The sequence below is a fragment of the Aspergillus fumigatus genome, chromosome 6, assembly GCF_000002655.1.
Source record: "Aspergillus fumigatus Af293 chromosome 6, whole genome shotgun sequence".
Classification (NCBI taxonomy): domain Eukaryota; kingdom Fungi; phylum Ascomycota; class Eurotiomycetes; order Eurotiales; family Aspergillaceae; genus Aspergillus; species Aspergillus fumigatus.
The window spans coordinates 2041622-2057676 of record NC_007199.1 but is presented as its reverse complement, the minus strand read 5'-3'; the positions used below and the strand labels follow the sequence as shown (position 1 = coordinate 2057676).

Genomic DNA, 16055 nt, shown 5'->3' with positions numbered 1-16055 from the left:
GATACCCGGCGAAGTTCGCCTCAGATACATGGTTTGGGACTTTCTTCAGAATTGACGGATTTCATTCCTGATAAACGTATAGGGTATAGAACAAGAGAGAAGATTACGTATTTTGACTTGCGGTAGTAATTACTTCGCCCAGGGAGCTTTGGTGGGCACATGGGTGGGATCACCGCCGGGTGCCTGCCCGGTTGATGATGCTGCCCACGGAGCCCTGGTAGGGGCCATAGGCCCAGGAGGCAGTCGTGACGTGTCGGGAAGGGAAGTGGGTGGTTTTCCGGGCGTGCATCCGTCTCTCTTTGCTGCCCATGGCGCGGCGGTCCCTGCTCCAGCCGGTGGGGCTGCCTGAGTAGCAGTTGCCCAGGGAGCCCTGGTCCCGGACGGCGGCGTCTGTCCAGCAGATGGGACCGCCGGGCCCCTAGACTGAGACTGGGTGGTAGACATATGAGCGGACGTCGGCGGCGGGACGGCGTTGGGATCACGGTCCCAGCTGAAGAGGGAGCCAAACGGGAAGTGCTGCACTACGGGGAACTTGGACAGTACTTCCGCGTTGTACATTTTGATCATACCCTGGATAATAAGCAATTGGTCATTTCCGGCAAGCGCAACAAGACTAACCTTATTGATTTTCCCCCATCCAGCCTGAATGCCAGAAATGTCGTAGAGCATAGGGCTGTGTTCCCAAAATGGCCCTTTCTTGACGTCGTAAATGAAGCCAATCGCGGAGAAATACATATTCGTCAACCTTTCTCGTTCGACAATATGTGCTTTGGTAACGCCATTGGGCGATGGAGCACCTGGAAGCGAGCCCTCTTCAGGAGTTGGATCTGTTTCTGAAATAGCTGGTGCCAGTTGCGCAGATCCCAGGATGTACGGGATGAAGGAATGGTCGTCCAGTCCCCAAACGCCATGAGACCCTGCCGGTTCGAGCGTGTACCGCTTGATAATGGTTCGGACTAGCTCTAGATACCTGCGACAAGTCAGGACTTGCAGTTATCACACCCGGGCCATACCTACGGCTGTATGACCCCCAAGACGATAGCCCTCTCCTCCACTCCCGGCGTTGTCTTCGGAAACCCATTCAGCTTCCATATTCCAGCCAGGAACGCCAGAAAGCTCAGCTCATGTCCAGTCCCATAATCCAGCCTCTGTGGGCTCCCCCAGCTGCCTAAGAAGTACGCTTTGAGTTCCGCCTCCGCGGTCACACTGTTGGGATCCGACGATTTAGCCTGCAGCAGCTCGGACGGCAAACACTCGCCCAGTAGCTCCGAGGCTCGGCTCTCCACGAGCTCGTACCACCTGCGGAAACTGATATTCCCAAACCTCCGAGGACCGGTATCAGGAGGCGCCTCTGCGAGCAGCTCCTCCAGTTTTGTCAGGAGCTGCTGGAGCTGCCGTACCGGCGCAGAGAACTCGACGGCGTCTGTATTGATCGGCCAGGATTGTACAGTGCCGTCGGCAAGTTTGACGGGGATCATGGCCCGGTTGAGCTGCAGGAGGAAGGTCATGATATCGACGTAGGCTTTGGAGATGAGGAACTCTGATACATCTTCAGATTCGTGGATTCTCTTGCTGGGAGTGATGAAGGTGTGCCCCGCAGAGGGGTCGATGGTTGGTAGAACCCGGAGGGGGAAGCTGTTCGCCATGAGATTTTTTGAGCTATGGAATTATGCCGGGATAGTTTTAGGAGGCCGGTATGAAGTATGGATAAAAAGAGGAGTTTGGATGGGTTGAAGGTGGTGTTGAGGAGGGCAGTACGGAGTCCTTGTATGTAGGTCGATCATATGGCGATGACGCTGATCCGCCGGATGACACTAGACCTCCGCAAAAACAGACGGATCAACTGTCAACACGGCTGACATCCACCACTAACAAGCATCTCTACGCTGACTACCCGAAGTATTTTTTAAATACCACTCTCATAACAGTGCAATCAGTTAATGGCCGTCCTCTATGAGTTCCTCGCGAAAGAACAAACGTGATTTGACCTCGCGAACCGTTGATTTCCTCAACCGCGTCAACAGCGTCAAGGACAACACCAACGGGGACGCCCAATCCAGAAGCAAACCGCGCGTTCGGCGTTTAGCATCGCAGCCTATCAACCGATTTCGTAGCAGGACGCCGCAAGTCCCACAGGGCGATGCTCTCTGGGATATTCCGTCGGACTGGTCGGGGGAGGAGACACGACCAAGACGCAATGCACGGACTGAGCCCCGTTCTCTGAGACGCTCCCAACGAGCTCGAAAGTCGGTTCAGGTGGAGGATACCCCGACCCGGACATCGCGGAGGTTGGCGCGTGTCATTGAGGATAGGCATGAGCGCAGTAGCGAGGAAGATGATTCTGAAATGGAGGAATTGGATAAAATCATTGATAAGCAGCTAGGTGGCGCGAGGCTCATCCAGTCGATAAATGAGACCAGAAGCACAGACGTGAGTCATGGTTCTATCGGTGAAGAAAGGGGGCCACAAGAAGGTGAAGACGATCGGGCTTCTGAGGTACCTGTGGAATCGACCTCACCTTCGAAAAAGCTCGGATTTCAGAATTTTAAGACGACGGACGCGCATGAAGACCAAGAGGACGACCCGGAATGGGCGCCTGATACAGCAGCAAGTGAAGAGTTGGGAGAAGAAGACGACGAGAGAGGATGGGACATTACCCGGCCGCTAGAGTCTACACATATCATCCAGACTCGAAGATTGACTCAGGAGCTGGCCACGCCGCGAACGACACGGAGACATACCCTTGCTGCTCCAGTAGCCCAGAAAGAAGTTGACGCATTTTCAAAAAAGCCGAACAGAAGGTCACTGCCAGTGCGAAATGGTTTAAGAGACGACACGAGTACTCGAGACAGGCACAGGGACCGAACGGCAGAGCTATCAGAGATATCTGAATCTGAGCAAGAGGAGTCTGAATCAGAAAGCTCTTATGAACCAGAGGCAGAGGCAGAGGCAGAAGCAGAGGAAGAGGAAGAAGAAGAAGAAGCAGGGGCGAGTCGACATTCGCCCTACACGCAGCCGGAGGAATCGTCTATCACCGCGAGACCAAGCAAGAGACGCCGAACTGATGGGTATCAGCGCAACCCTCAAGTCGAGATTTTACGCACACGGTCAACACCGCCGCCAGTGCATTCATATCGATCGACTCCTGATGACAATGAAAGCCACAGAAGCTCGCGTCAACCTTCGCAAAATTCTGCTGTTGCCGCAAGCCTCATCACTGTGATCTCAGATGATGCACAAAACGAAGCTCTGGTGAGAAGCGACAGAGACTATGCGGGGGATAAAGCGTGGTTTGCGGAGGCTTGCAACCTTGGGCAACAAAGAGAGAACTGGGATATTATAGTGACGGCAGCATCAGAATTGAAAGAAAATATAGACCCCTCTCGAGCCGAGTCCTTCGGTACAATCGACAAACAAGTATCTCAGCTACGTACGCGATATGCAAAGATCAACAAGAAACTCAAATCTCAACAGGGGCCTCTCCGAGAGAATCTGCGTGAGTGCGACGACCTCCGCGAGGCCATCTCGGACGAGGGGACCAGGATCCTTGATAGTGTCTACTGGCTGTCTCTCCGACAGGCAGAGTCGCATGAAATGCTGAAACAGGCACACCGACTTGTTAAGCAGTTTGAAGCTCGGGTCTTTCCCACGATGATCAAAGTGATCCTTCTTTGCTTTGAAGGGTACTACACCAACCGGAAACTCTTTCCGTCGGCTTATAGACATTTTGCCGGAGCAATGAAGCTCCTTCTACGGTTCTGCGACCGGATCGCCAGTCTGCGCACCGAGCGATATATACGGTGCAAGATACACAGTCGAACCATCCGCAAGCCGCTTCGAGAGTTGATCAAGGCGGTGGAAGATAACTTGCTACAACGACACCTGAATGAGACTCACGGGGCTACCAGGGGTGAGAAGAGGGAATGGACTGAGGATGAGAAGATTGCTCTGCTTGATGGATTGAAGCTGTTTGTGGGTGAGTTGTAGTCCCTGGTATTTTCAGAGTCAGCATCATCATCATCATCATCATCATCATCATCATCATCGATGCTAATCCAAGCGGCGGTGTCTTAGGTCAGGACCGCTACATTCGCATGGTCTGCCATTTTGGACGGAGACTGCGACACCGAAGTCTACAGGAGCTTCAGACAAAAGCTCGAGAGATTCATGACCGGTATATCCCTCGAATTCAGGAGGAGCTTAGGACAGTAGAAGGACGTCGACAGTGGCAATGGTTGTTGAGTGTGAACGGCCGTCAGTATCCGGTGTCTGTGGATTGATCCATGATTATTCTCTTGTCTTGTCGCTTTGCCTTTCGATACCCCATTTGTTATGTAGATATACTTAGTTTCAACTCTCTCGGACCCATGGATCATCCAGTCGACCGATCCACAGATTGTTTTGTTTTGGTGCGGTCGGGCGCGTAGCAACACTCTGGGCAGATGTTTCGACACGACGATGATGCTATCTATACGAGACTTAATCATATAGGAACAAATACTACGAATTATGTAGTTTCATCGCCCTAAAGCAATCATCTTATCTTCCCATCTCCTGATCTAATTAGACAAAGGTCCATCTATCTGCTGATCGCCGTTCGTGAGTCTCCGCCTTCCCCCCCCCCCCCCCCCCCCACTCCTCCTGCTAAAATCAATAGTCGGCAAAAGAAAGGGAACTTTCGACTGTCCTCACTCTCTCTCCTGCATCTGTCGTCTGGCTCTCTCTTTCATCCATTAATTGTCGCATGTCTCTCCTGTCTGCTTCTCTTTTCCTGCCATAAAAAAAATTCTCTATATCCTCTTTAATCTTGCAATTCTTCTTCGTTAGTTGTTTTCTGTCTGTTTGTTTTTTTTGTTTTGGCTGGGTTGTGTTGGCCAATCATACCCCCTACTACGAACACCGTTCACCTCCAATTCTCTACCTACTAAGTAGAAGCTAAGGTATCTAAACGGCTTCATCCCTCTGGTTGGGCACTTGATCCCGTTTTCATCCCGCATTGGTCCGGAGAATCCTCAATCAGTGAGTTGTCATCTCTTTATCCTTTATGGCCGCCCTATAGGACCTCCCCCCGGATAGGGGGCCACACGTCCACCTCGCATCGCAGCTGCCTCAACCTGCAGATCCCTTCGGGAAGCAATTCACTTGCTGTGGTGAGGTGTCGTTAGCTGATTTGCTGCGTTGTCTGTCTCTGGTGTCTGTCTGCAAAGCATCAATCACTTCTGCACTGATGATCTTGCATAGATTGCCATAAATCGGTGGCTATTCTAGCATCTCTCAGAGCTAACAGACTTCCCTCTAGGTACGGTCCCAGGCCTACCAACGTCCATAATGGCTTCCACAGAAGAACCTGTCCCTCCTCCTGCCCCTGTGCCCGCTGATGCGCCCGCTTCGGCCGAAGTTGACGCTGAAATGGCACCCCCTGCTACTCCCGTCGACTCTACCATCCTGTCCGGCAGCGAGGGACCCGTTACAAGCCCCGATGCTTCGATCAGAGACAAGGAGAATATCAAGTCTTCGCCCGAGAAGACCACTACGACGACAAACCGTCCGTTGTCTGGAACGGCCGCTGCCAAACGTCCAAGCTCTGTTTCCGGGGCTACCAAGACCGCAGCGTCCACCGCGCGAGCTGCGGCCAACGGCAGTACACTCAGCAAGCCCCCAACTCGTCCTACCACTTCTGGTACTGTCCGTAAACCGCTGAGCACTTCGACAACCGCCTCCCACCGGTCTCGCCCCTCGGTGAGCAGCTCCGCGGATGAGAAGACGAGGTCTGTCGCGAGCTCTGGTGACGAAAGGAGAGGAATCTCGGGCTCGGCCAAGCGCATGTCCTTGGTCGGCACTACTTCCTCGAGGGCTCCACCGAAGACTACTACGTCCACTCTGGACCGTCGCTCAAGCATTGCCGGCACCACCACATCACGGAGCCCCGCTACGCGTCCTAGTACCGCTCCCTCCACTAAACCTGCCACAAAACCAACTGGCGTGTCCAGCACCTCTCGTACGTCGAATAGCACGAGCACGACTGTGGCCCGACCTGCAGCCCGACCCATGGCCACGGCTACACGCCCTACTACGACGGCCTCGAAACGACTGAGCACTGCCATCAAGGTGTCCGACGATGAGGCGGAGAAACTGCAGTCACTGCAGAACAAGCTGTCCGAAAGTGAGGCGACTGTCGCCAGTCTCAAGGCAGAGCTGGAGACTGTGAACGAGAAGCTTTCTCAGCTGTCGGTGTCTCAGGGGGGAGCGTCCAAAGAAAATGACGACGAAGTCGCCAGCGCCCTGCGGAAGGAACACGCTGCCGAGACGGCAAAGCTGGCTGCTGAACATGCCGAGCAACTTCAAGCTCTGCAGGCCCAATTGGACGAGGCAGAGACAAAGCGCAAGGAGCTGGAAGAAAAGTCCCTGCAGGACCTGGAAAATGCCGCCAAAGCAGCCGCTCAGGACGGGGACGACAAGACTACTGCGGCACTTGAGGAGTTGAAGCAGTCCCACCAGTCTCAGCTTGAGACGCTGGAGAAGGAACTTGCTGAACAAAAAGCCATTGCGGCCGGTTACGCTGACCAGATTGCCGCCCTCCAGACCCAACTCGAATCGCAAAAGAATGGGCTTGAAGAAGCCACGCAGAAGTTACTAGAGGAGAAGGCATTAGCCCTCGACAGCTTGGACCGGGAGCTCAAGGGGCGCGACCAGGTGATTGAGAACCTCAACATGGAGATGGAGAAATTGAACAGCGCCAAAGAACAGGAGGTTCGTGCGGCTGAAGAGACGGCCAAGCAATCCATCTCCGCACTGGAAGAGAAGGTCGCCGATCTAGCGGCCAAACTTGCCCAAGCTGAATCCGCCAGGAGCCAAAGCAGTGAGGAGACTAGTCTTCGGCTTGCCGAGAAGGACAAGGAAGTTGCTGAGCTCAAGCAAGCTGTTGCAAAGTCACAGGAGGAGCTTCAGGCGGCCCGGGAGGCTGCTGCCAAGGAATTGAGTGAGAAGATTGCTGAGTTAGAGGCTGCTCACGAGGCCGCGGTCGCCAAGCTCAAGGCTGAACACGAGGGGGCTCTGGCCTCGGCCGCCGCTGCCCACGCCCAGGAATTGAGTGTTGCGAAGCAGGCGGCTGAATCTGCCGGTTCCATGCACTCTGAGGAGCTTCAGAAGCTGCGCGAGGAATTGGATGCTGCCGAAGCCGCAGCGGAAAAAGGCAGGGAAGAGGCCATCAGTGAGCTCAACGCGGCACATCAAGCCGAATTGAAAGCCCTTCAAGACAAGCTGAACGCATCGGAGCAGGCGCTGGGTGAAGCTCGGCAAGCGCTGGAAGCTAGCGTCAGCTCAGCCCAGGCCGTTGCCGTCCAAGAGATCGAGTCGCTCAAGGAGAAGGTCGGCGCCTTGGAGGCGCAGCTGTCGACCGGACAGGGCGAGATCCAGTCTCTGGTTGAGGAGGTCCAGAGCAAACAGGCAGAAGCGGAAGCCTTGCACCAGAACCTCACTGACTTTGAAACCCAGCTCAAGGCTAAGGACGCCGAGAAGGATGAGCAGCTGAGGGATCTGAAAGAGAAGGCGGCTGCTTCGGAAAAGGCTCTTGAGGAGCAACTCCAGGAGGCGGTTGCCGTGGCCGAGAGACACGCACAAGCCTTGGAGGCGCTGAAGGCGGAGCATGCTGCGGCGCTCGAAAAGGCCAAGAGCGAGGCGGCTGGGTCTCATGAGAGTGCGCTGAGCGCGCTCCAGGCCAAGCATGATGAGCTGCTCGCAGCTAACCGGGATCTGGAAACGGCTCACGCTCAAAAGGTTGCAAAGCTAGAGGCGGAACTGCAGAGCACGTTGGAACGCCATGCTGGCGAGATCAGCTCACAGACGGAGCTGCGCGAGAAGGAAATTGCGGATCTCCGGAAGGACTTTGAAGAGACCAAGGCCAAGCTCCTTGCGGAGCTCGAAGCATCGCAGGCATCCAAGGCTGCCGAAGCTGATGCCGAGCACAGCAAGGCGATTGAACAGCTGCTCACTCTCCAGGAAGAGAAGCTGTCCAGCCTCCGGTCCGAACTCGAATCCTCCCACAAGGCCAAGTTGGATGAGCTGCAGAAGTTGCATGACACCACCCTCGCGGAGGTCCAGGAGCAGCTTGCGCATGCCCGTGCTGCGATGCAGGACACCTCTTTGATCGATGGTCTGAGGGCGACGGTGGCCGATCTCGAGCAGAAGCTGATGGACGCGGACATGGCCGTGGCTGCCAAGGAAGCGCTGGCGCACCAGCACAGCACCGCGCTGACCCAGCTGGAGGCGGAGAAGAAGGAGTTGGAGGCCCGCTATGCGGCGGTGAGCAGCCAAGTGGACGAGTTGACCAAGTCGGCTGCTGCGTCCGAGAGCATCAAGACGGAGCTGGAGCGGGTCCTGAACCAGCTGTCTGCATCGCGAGAGGAAGTGTCGCAGCTGCAGGCCAGCCACGAAGCGGTCAATGGCGAGCTGGAGCAGTTCAAGTCACAGACGCGGGCGATGGAGGAAAAACTGGCGCAGGGCGAGAAGGACCTGAACGACCAGATCGAGCGCAACTTATCGCTGCTGAACCAGCTGGGCGACGTGGACTCGACCATTTCGGCCAACCGTAAGCGCGTGCGTGAACTGGAGGCCGAACTGGCAGCGCTCAAGGCGGACAAGGACAGCGGCAAAGGCAGCGTTGGCCTGGAAGGAAGCCGATGGGCGGGGGAAGATGGGGCGAACCCAAACAACAAAAGTGAAGAGAGTGGTCCGACAGCCGCTGCGGAAGGTGAGGACCTTGGATCATCCATAGAGGGAACGGTGGGAGACCCGTTGTTTACTCGGGGCATCCACCCGGGGTGTCCGTTCCCCGTGTTTGACGTGATACTAATGCGGTGGACTAGATGGCAAGCATTCAGGAACAGCTTAAACATATCCGGATGGCGAACGATGACTGGTACGACGAACACCGCAGGTATGGCGCCCTCTCTCACTTTCGCTAGGAAGACATTGATCGAATGTTGTCTAGGCTCATTGGCGAGCTCACTCAGCTATCGCGACGCACAACGCCGGACCGTCGGAGCCTAGCGTCGACGCCTCAGCTGGAACGACTGAGCAGCTTTGAGAGCCGCAGTGGGGAGCGATCGTCCTGAATGGGCGCGAGGACGGACGAGTTTTCGGAAGGGACTATTTTCCTTTGTACTGATTGGTTGGTTGTATGTATGTAATACGATGCTCAGGATACCCTGTTCATACTTGATGCGTCCAGATGAAGAGAAGTCTCGTGTCTGAAATTATCCTTGTTATTATCATTCTTATTATTATTATTATGATTATTATCATGGAGTTCTAATACGCGAGATGATTCGGCGGATTGGGTATCATGATAAGCCCATGTAAGCCAAGCCAATGTCCAGAGTTTACTGCTGAACTGACTGATGCCTGAGCCACCACCAAACTCAAAAAAAGAAAACGAATTGGATCAATGAGACTCGCGTGGACGAATCCAGGCGAACCACGACCACAACCGGCGTTCCCGGAGCCGTTTCCTGGCTCGTTTCTGATCGCTGGCCACGCGACGCATTTCAGCGTACAGCGAGGGCGTGAGAATATGAGGCGGCGGCGATGGCTCGGTGTCGGGGGGGTTCAGTCCCTCCCGTTTCCCATCAGCGTCATCCTCCTCGGGATGTGCATGTACATGGGCAGAATCCTCGGTCATCACCGGAAGATCCACCTCCCCGTGCATCATCCACGTCCTGCGCTTCTGGTGATAGAGATGCTCGCCCGCGGACGTGAAGGCGCGACAATACGCCGCATAGGACTCGGCGAGATGGCGCTCGGCCTCGGAGTCGGTGAATTTGCGGTTGCGGCGGCCCTGTTCATGTTCATGTTCACGTTGACGGTGGAGGTTAAAGTCGGATGTGATACGTTGGGCGTCATAGTCGGGGTAGTTTTCGCCTTGAGTCAGAGTGTGAGGGTGATGGTGGTGGTGGTGGTGGCTGTAGCCATTATCGTCCGTGGCGTTTAATCCCTGCTTGGAGGTGCGGCGGGAGAGCCAGACTGATAAGCGACGGAGAGGGAGGGATTTGCGTCGGGCGAGGGCTGTTTGGTGTTGGTGGTCGGTGTAGAGGAGGAGAGACGAGGCGGTTGAGGAGGTGATGGACGAGGTGTCTGGGAGGAGGATTTCAGGCATTTTTTTCCCCTTTCTTTCTCCTTTTCTAGACCTGGTGAGGGCGTGGCGGTATCGTGTAAAGTGTAGAGTACGGAGTATAGAGGAATGGAACTACAGCCTGGGCATCTATATCGTCGCCTGGTGGGACTGTAGGATAGCAATGAGATGAGGACGAGCGAGTCAAGGCGAGTCAGGTCGACAGGATCATAGGAATGTATGCTGGTAGTAACTCATTCCATGTCTAGGACAGTCGAGAATATTTTATATTAGAATACAATATAATATCATATCTTATATTAATTGGAAGGAAGGGAACCGAGCGGTGCAGGGAGTAGACGGGAGCACATGCTTATCTATATAGTGGAGTGGTACGGAGGAAGTAAGTACTGCACGAAGGACGGAGGACGGAGGAGTGAGGACAGGGGACAGGGGATGGATCGAGCTGCATGAACTCCTAACCGTCATCCTGCAGCCGAGTGAGGACGGTGGCTTGTGTAGCGTCTTGGAGGCACGAACCAACGGACCGTTAGGAATCCAGCGAGTGGGATCCTGTCCGAGGACGATGGTGGATCCCCCGTCGTGTGAGACCGGAGATGGAGACGGAGTGAGAAAACCTGTCCAGTCGCTGCTGCGGACGACTCGCTCTATCTCGCTATCTCGCTATTTTGGCCAGTCACCGGATCTGTTCTGTGGTCACTTCGTGGTGGATCACCGTTCCACTGCAGGAGCTGCGTCCTCACTTTTGCCTTGGTAGTACTTGACTGTTAACTATCGTTCAATGGTCGAACTTAGGTCACTGTGTGTGTACTGTGTGTGTACTGTGTGTGTACTGTGTGTGTACTGTGTGTAGGTAGGTACATAGGAAAACTCTTTTGTCTATCTATCCAGATACCCCGTCTCTTCCCAATCCCCATCGACCCACCTCCCGCATCGCCTGATCTCCTCCCTCGACCAGCCGGCCGTCTGCATTGGATTCATTCGCACTGCCAAGCGCTCCGGCGACGCACTCCCATCCGCTGCGTCCGCCCCCCCACCGCAGCACCTCGTTCTTGTACCGCTCGCCCGCCGCGCGGTCGACCGCGTGGCGGCCCGCCCCAAACACATCGACCCAGAGTTTGTTGGCGATCGCCCGGTCGAAGATGTAGCTGTAGTACGTGGCCCCGTAGCCGTAGAGATGCCCGAAAAACCCTTGCCAGGACGTCGGCGGCGTCGTCGCATCCGCGGGCTCCGGCAGGCTCGAGTGCTGCTGCGAGACCTGCTGGTAGAGGGCGGTGCTGTCGATGCGGCCGCCGTCCGCCGGCCGCGAGTGGTACGCCTGGTCGACCAGCGCCATCAGGATCTGCGCCTCGTTCTCGACCGCGCCGTAGATCGACCCGTGGGCCGTGCGGTCGCGCTCCATGCTCCGAATCATCCCTTCCGACAGCGGCTCGTCTGTCCGCCAGTGCCGTGCGTACAGCGCCAGCACCGACGGCACCGTCGCGAAGTGCTCCATCAGCACCGACGGCAGCTCCGCAAAGTCCGTGGCGCACCGCGTCCCCGAGATCGATTGCAGTCGGGTCTGGCCCAGGATCGAGTGCACCGCGTGGCCCATCTCGTGGAACAGCGTGCGCACGCTGTGCTCGCTCAGCAGCGACGGCCGGCCCCCGCCGTTCGTCCCGGGCTCCGGGAAATCGCACACCAGCGCGATCGTCGGCAGCTGCCGCAGCGTCTGGGTCACCGGGTCCACCGCCGTCGCCATCCCGTCGTTCGGGTGCGACGACTGGTCCAACGAGGCGCATTCGGCGACTTCCTCCGCAGAGATCTCGCGCGAGCAACGCAAGGTAAAGTGGGCCGGGTTCGGGTGCTTGTTGGGTCGCGAGAACAGATCGCAGTAGATGACCGCAATGTGTCGGCCCGCCTCGTCCACCACATCCAGCCGTCGGACGTCCGGGTTCCACGTCTCCCCCGGAGCGGGCTCCTGGGGCACCAGCCGCACGCCGTACAGCCGGTCAAACAGTCGCGACAGACCCTGCATGACGGTCCCCAGCGAGAAAAACTCGGGAACCGCACTCAGTTCGCGGGACCGCCGCGCCTGCGAATACTGCAGCACTCGTTGGTGAACATAGTACGCGTGATCCCAGGGCTGGAGCGGGGCGCCCTTCATGACCTGCAGCTGCGACAGTTCCTCCCGGACCAGCTTCCGATTGCTCTCCACCAGGGCCGTCAGAAAATTCGAGACCGCCTCGGGACTCTTGGCCATTTTGTCGCTGAGCGTCATGTGCGCGAAACTCTCATAGCCGGACAGCTTCGCCAGCTCCGCTCGTTTGAGGAGCAACTCCTCCAGCCGATGGAGCTGTCGCTTGCTCGACGTTCGGCTGGCGAGATAAACCTCCCGACGCACGTTCTCGTCATGCACCGACCGCAACGCCAGCCGCGGGATCATTCCCGTGGTCGGGACCGCCGCCGTCCGATTCCATCGCTTGATCTGCTGCACTAGGATCGGATCTAATCCCCGCAGATTGTTGGTCGCAACACTGACGTGCGACTTGGCCGGCTCGGCACCATTGACAAAACTCGAGCCCAGCTGGCTGATATCGTTGGACAGGTTCACGAACCGCTGCCGTTCATGCGGCGGCATATGGATCGCCGAATTGGAAAAATCCTTGATCAGAATCTGCGCCACGATCTTCTCCTCGTCTGACCATTGCGATGTCACCTCGGGGTTCGCCGCCGCCTTTTTCAGCTGGTCGTTGAGCCCCGTCGTCGTGTTGAGCACATTCATGTACTCGAACATGAGCGCGTATGCCTGCGTCGCCGCCTCCTGCACCTGTGGGTCGGGATGGATCACCCGGATGAAGTCAGATAGGTCGATGACGCGACACAGCAGGTCGCTCAGCCGGTCCAGGTCCCGCGCCATCGTCCGGTATTCTTCGAGGGTCGAGGCCGCCAGGACCTTGGACACAATCGCCTGGCATTTCTGCAGCGATACGTTGGCGAACGTCCGGAAGCCATCCGGACTCGTCAGGTATTGGTTCTGGACCAATCCCGTCGGTTTGGGCTGGGCCGCCCGCTGCTGCGAGAACTCGCGCCAGAACTGCTGGGAGTCGAACACTCGGCGAAGCGTATCATCGTCGACGGTCTTTGTCCGTGCGTAATCCGCTGGAAGAGAATCTAGCGGTCGAGGAAACGGGGATGCTGCCGTCTCAAAGGAGCGACGAGTCTGGTGCCGGGGTAGCTGGAGGCGTTGTAGGCACTTTTGGCAGGTCCATGGCCTACGCCGTAGAGGCACCAGGAGTTGGTCTTTCATGGCGAGTCGACCAGGCAGAAAAACCTGTAAACTATCATCGATAGACTATGATCAAATTATTCACAGACGACAAACCTGTCAAGTAGACATCCCTGAGGAGAAAGAGGTGGATAAGCAGCGGACGATGACGGAGAGGATCGGGCCAGCCGAACAGCCGCGAAAAGAAAAAGGCTTGGCAGCTCCAACGTCAACCAACCTCGATACTTCTTCCTGTTCATCAGCACCACCACTCGCTTTCTCTCCTTGTCCTCCCCCCCACCATTGGCATTGATTGACCTCTCTCCGTCAGGATGTCATTCCGGCCAATGTTCCAGCAGGTGAGTGCCCTTTTTCCGTTTCTCTCTTGCTGCTTTGCTGACTCGTCCAGCGAGCTGTTGCTCCAATCGCAGCCACTCTTCTGGCTGGAGGTGTAGCCCTGTATCCCAGGCGGACTGCATACGCCGAAGAGCCTCTGGGCGACGTATGTTCCAGGCTGTTCCGATACCAGAGACGCCTGCAGATCTTCGACTTGACTAACGTCTTCAGAAAAAACCCATCTATGATGACCTCCCAACCGACATCCCCGAACCTACCAGGGCCCCCGTCGAGCTCCCTCCCACCCGCAGACAAACTTCCTCTTCCTCCTCCTCCTCGCCTACCCCAACTGACATCCTGACGGCCCAGGTCCGCCAGGCCCGTCTCTTCCTCTACAACCACTCCCTCGCCGTTGAGAACAGCTTCAACGACTTCCTCTCCCGCGCCCTGCACATCGAGAACGCCTTCACCAACACCGTCGCCTCGCTGGCCCCCTCGCCCGAATCCGGCGAGCGCCTCCTCCCCGGCGGCGTCTACGTCATCGTCGCCGCCATGGCCGGCTCCATCGTCTCCCGGAACCGTGGCATCTTCCTCCGCTCGCTCTCGCCGCTGGCCTTTGGTACCGTCGCCGCTTGGACCTTGCTTCCGGTGACGATGCGCAATGTCTCCGACCTGGTGTGGGAGTATGAGAAGAAGGTACCTGTCGTGGCGGAGAAGCACCTGGCTCTCCGTGAGAGGGCGGAGTACCTGTGGTACACAGGTGTGGCGCACAGCGGCATGGCCCGGCAGATGATGGAGGAAAAGATCGGCGAGACGAGGAAGAAGTTGGAGGAGTTGGTGAGCAAGGGACATTAAACCTCTGTATTCTATTGTTTCTCCTGGGCAACGATCAGCTCGCCTGTGCTGTCTACGGGCCGAGGGCGCTTACAACCCCCGCATTTGCATTGTAACTCTTAGCCGTCTCTAGATCTGAAAGATTTTGCGGTTCTGTTTTCTATCATTCCAGAAATCTTGTACTACTGCATTATTCTAGATATGGTATAATTGACCCGCTAACCCTTTTGACTCTCGGCCGGCGCCGGACTACCAACAGGAGGCGACGCGACTGCGGCCTTGGGCGGCGGAGGCAAGGGAGTCCCTTTCCGGGACGGGATATAATCCTGCTCCTTGCTCTTCTGCTCCCCCTCGGCAAAGTACTCATCGAACGCCAGGCTGGGCGAGACGCCCATATGACGGGTTCGGCCACCTCGCCGCGTTGCAGGGAACCGGTTATTCGACGGCGACGCCGACGACAAGGCCCTGTTCGGAGCAGATAATGGCGGAGGCGAGACCATGTTTGCTGGAACTAAGAAGCTTCCCGCACCGGTGTCCGCTGTCTGGCCAGCATCCGTCGCATGTGCCATCGGCGCAGAGGTGCCGTCCTCTCTCGTCTCGAAAACGACCTCGCCGGGACCCTCGACCTCCTCGCCTAGCCCGACAGGTAAGCGGTGCAGCGCCCCATAACCTAGTTCTGCGCCGAGTGCGCCTTCACCGCCCCAGCCCCGGGTCGGGACCAGCTCCACCTCCCTTACCACGTCGAATTCGCTGTTGTATACCCAGAGTACCAAGGTCCGGTTCAGATGGTCTTCCACCAACTCTCCTAGCGCCGCATCGCCTCGTAACGTCCCGCTAGGCGTCCCGATAATGTAGTCTGAGTGCGGGAGGAGCCCGGCGCGATAGGCCGGGCTCAGCGGGGATGGAATGGACAGCACATGCCAGATATGTTGTGTCGAGGAAAGGGGGGCTAGTTGTAAGGCGAGACCGAGTGTGGGATTCGAGGCGGGTACTGGTATAGAGACGCTGTGTGTTTTTTGGCCCTGTGTCCGTTAGTACAAGCCCCTTATGGTGACAAGTCCAATCCATGCGAACCTTTGCACTCCAAATCTCGAATGTGACGCTTGTCCCTGCGCAGTTGCGCACTTCGGTTGCGAAGAGGTTTGGGTCGGGGTCCTCCTGCAGCCGTCCGGTTAGTTCGGTTACAATGGCAAATGTCAATGCACGTACGATAGAATGCCCGTTGATTCCAACAATAAAATCAAACCAGGGTTCTAGAGGTAGCTCGGGGTCTTTGTTACGGAGGACCTGGAAGCCAAATGCGTTGTCTCCGCTGGGAGTCCGCGGGTGCTGGACGGGCTCCGCGTCCAGTCGCCCGATAAATCTGTTCAGCGCTCCAAACATGACTCAACTTCTGTATTTGCTGGTCTGCAGAGAAGGAGGAGGATTGACGGTCTGACAACCAGCTTGCCCAAGATGATGCTGGTGTGGAGAGCTGTCTTGTCTGGCGGTCTGCAAACAAAGCAAACA

General features: G+C 56.6%; 7 protein-coding genes across 7 annotated transcripts; 3 read left to right on the top strand and 4 right to left on the bottom strand.

The window, feature by feature from the left end:
* Window positions 1-129: 129 nt before the first annotated feature.
* AFUA_6G08680 (serine/threonine-protein phosphatase 2A activator) lies at window positions 130-1646 on the bottom strand (the record flags this gene model as incomplete). The annotated part of the gene is made up of 2 exons (XM_745664.1): window positions 130-970; window positions 1018-1646. The coding sequence occupies 2 exons, from the start codon at window positions 1644-1646 to the stop codon at window positions 130-132; spliced, it is 1470 nt and encodes a 489-aa protein (XP_750757.1).
* Window positions 1647-1953: 307 nt separating this feature from the next.
* Window positions 1954-4280, top strand: AFUA_6G08670 (uncharacterized protein; the record flags this gene model as incomplete). The annotated part of the gene is made up of 2 exons (XM_745663.1): window positions 1954-3976; window positions 4075-4280. 2 exons carry the CDS (start codon window positions 1954-1956, stop codon window positions 4278-4280), a joined length of 2229 nt encoding a protein of 742 aa, XP_750756.1.
* An 869-nt stretch (window positions 4281-5149) lies between these two features.
* On the top strand, window positions 5150-9048 carry AFUA_6G08660 (M protein repeat protein; the record flags this gene model as incomplete). The annotated part of the gene is made up of 1 exon (XM_745662.2): window positions 5150-9048. Exon 1 carries the CDS (start codon window positions 5329-5331, stop codon window positions 9046-9048), a length of 3720 nt encoding a protein of 1239 aa, XP_750755.1. The 5' UTR covers window positions 5150-5328.
* Window positions 9049-9442: 394 nt separating this feature from the next.
* On the bottom strand, window positions 9443-10153 carry AFUA_6G08650 (uncharacterized protein; the record flags this gene model as incomplete). The annotated part of the gene is made up of 1 exon (XM_745661.1): window positions 9443-10153. One exon carries the CDS (start codon window positions 10151-10153, stop codon window positions 9443-9445), a length of 711 nt encoding a protein of 236 aa, XP_750754.1.
* An 805-nt stretch (window positions 10154-10958) lies between these two features.
* Window positions 10959-13585, bottom strand: oct1 (mitochondrial intermediate peptidase). The gene has a single exon (XM_745660.2). It carries the CDS (start codon window positions 13416-13418, stop codon window positions 11013-11015), a length of 2406 nt encoding a protein of 801 aa, XP_750753.1. The 5' UTR covers window positions 13419-13585; the 3' UTR covers window positions 10959-11012.
* A 123-nt stretch (window positions 13586-13708) lies between these two features.
* AFUA_6G08630 (MICOS complex subunit MIC26/MIC27) lies at window positions 13709-14567 on the top strand (the record flags this gene model as incomplete). The annotated part of the gene is made up of 3 exons (XM_745659.1): window positions 13709-13735; window positions 13786-13878; window positions 13944-14567. The coding sequence occupies 3 exons, from the start codon at window positions 13709-13711 to the stop codon at window positions 14565-14567; spliced, it is 744 nt and encodes a 247-aa protein (XP_750752.1).
* Window positions 14568-14764: 197 nt separating this feature from the next.
* On the bottom strand, window positions 14765-16018 carry AFUA_6G08620 (uncharacterized protein; the record flags this gene model as incomplete). Its single annotated transcript, XM_077805032.1, has 3 exons — window positions 15756-16018; window positions 15621-15704; window positions 14765-15568 (listed from the first exon to the last, which is right to left on the bottom strand). Exons 1-3 carry the CDS (start codon window positions 15927-15929, stop codon window positions 14765-14767), a joined length of 1062 nt encoding a protein of 353 aa, XP_077661165.1. The 5' UTR covers window positions 15930-16018.
* Window positions 16019-16055: the final 37 nt, after the last annotated feature.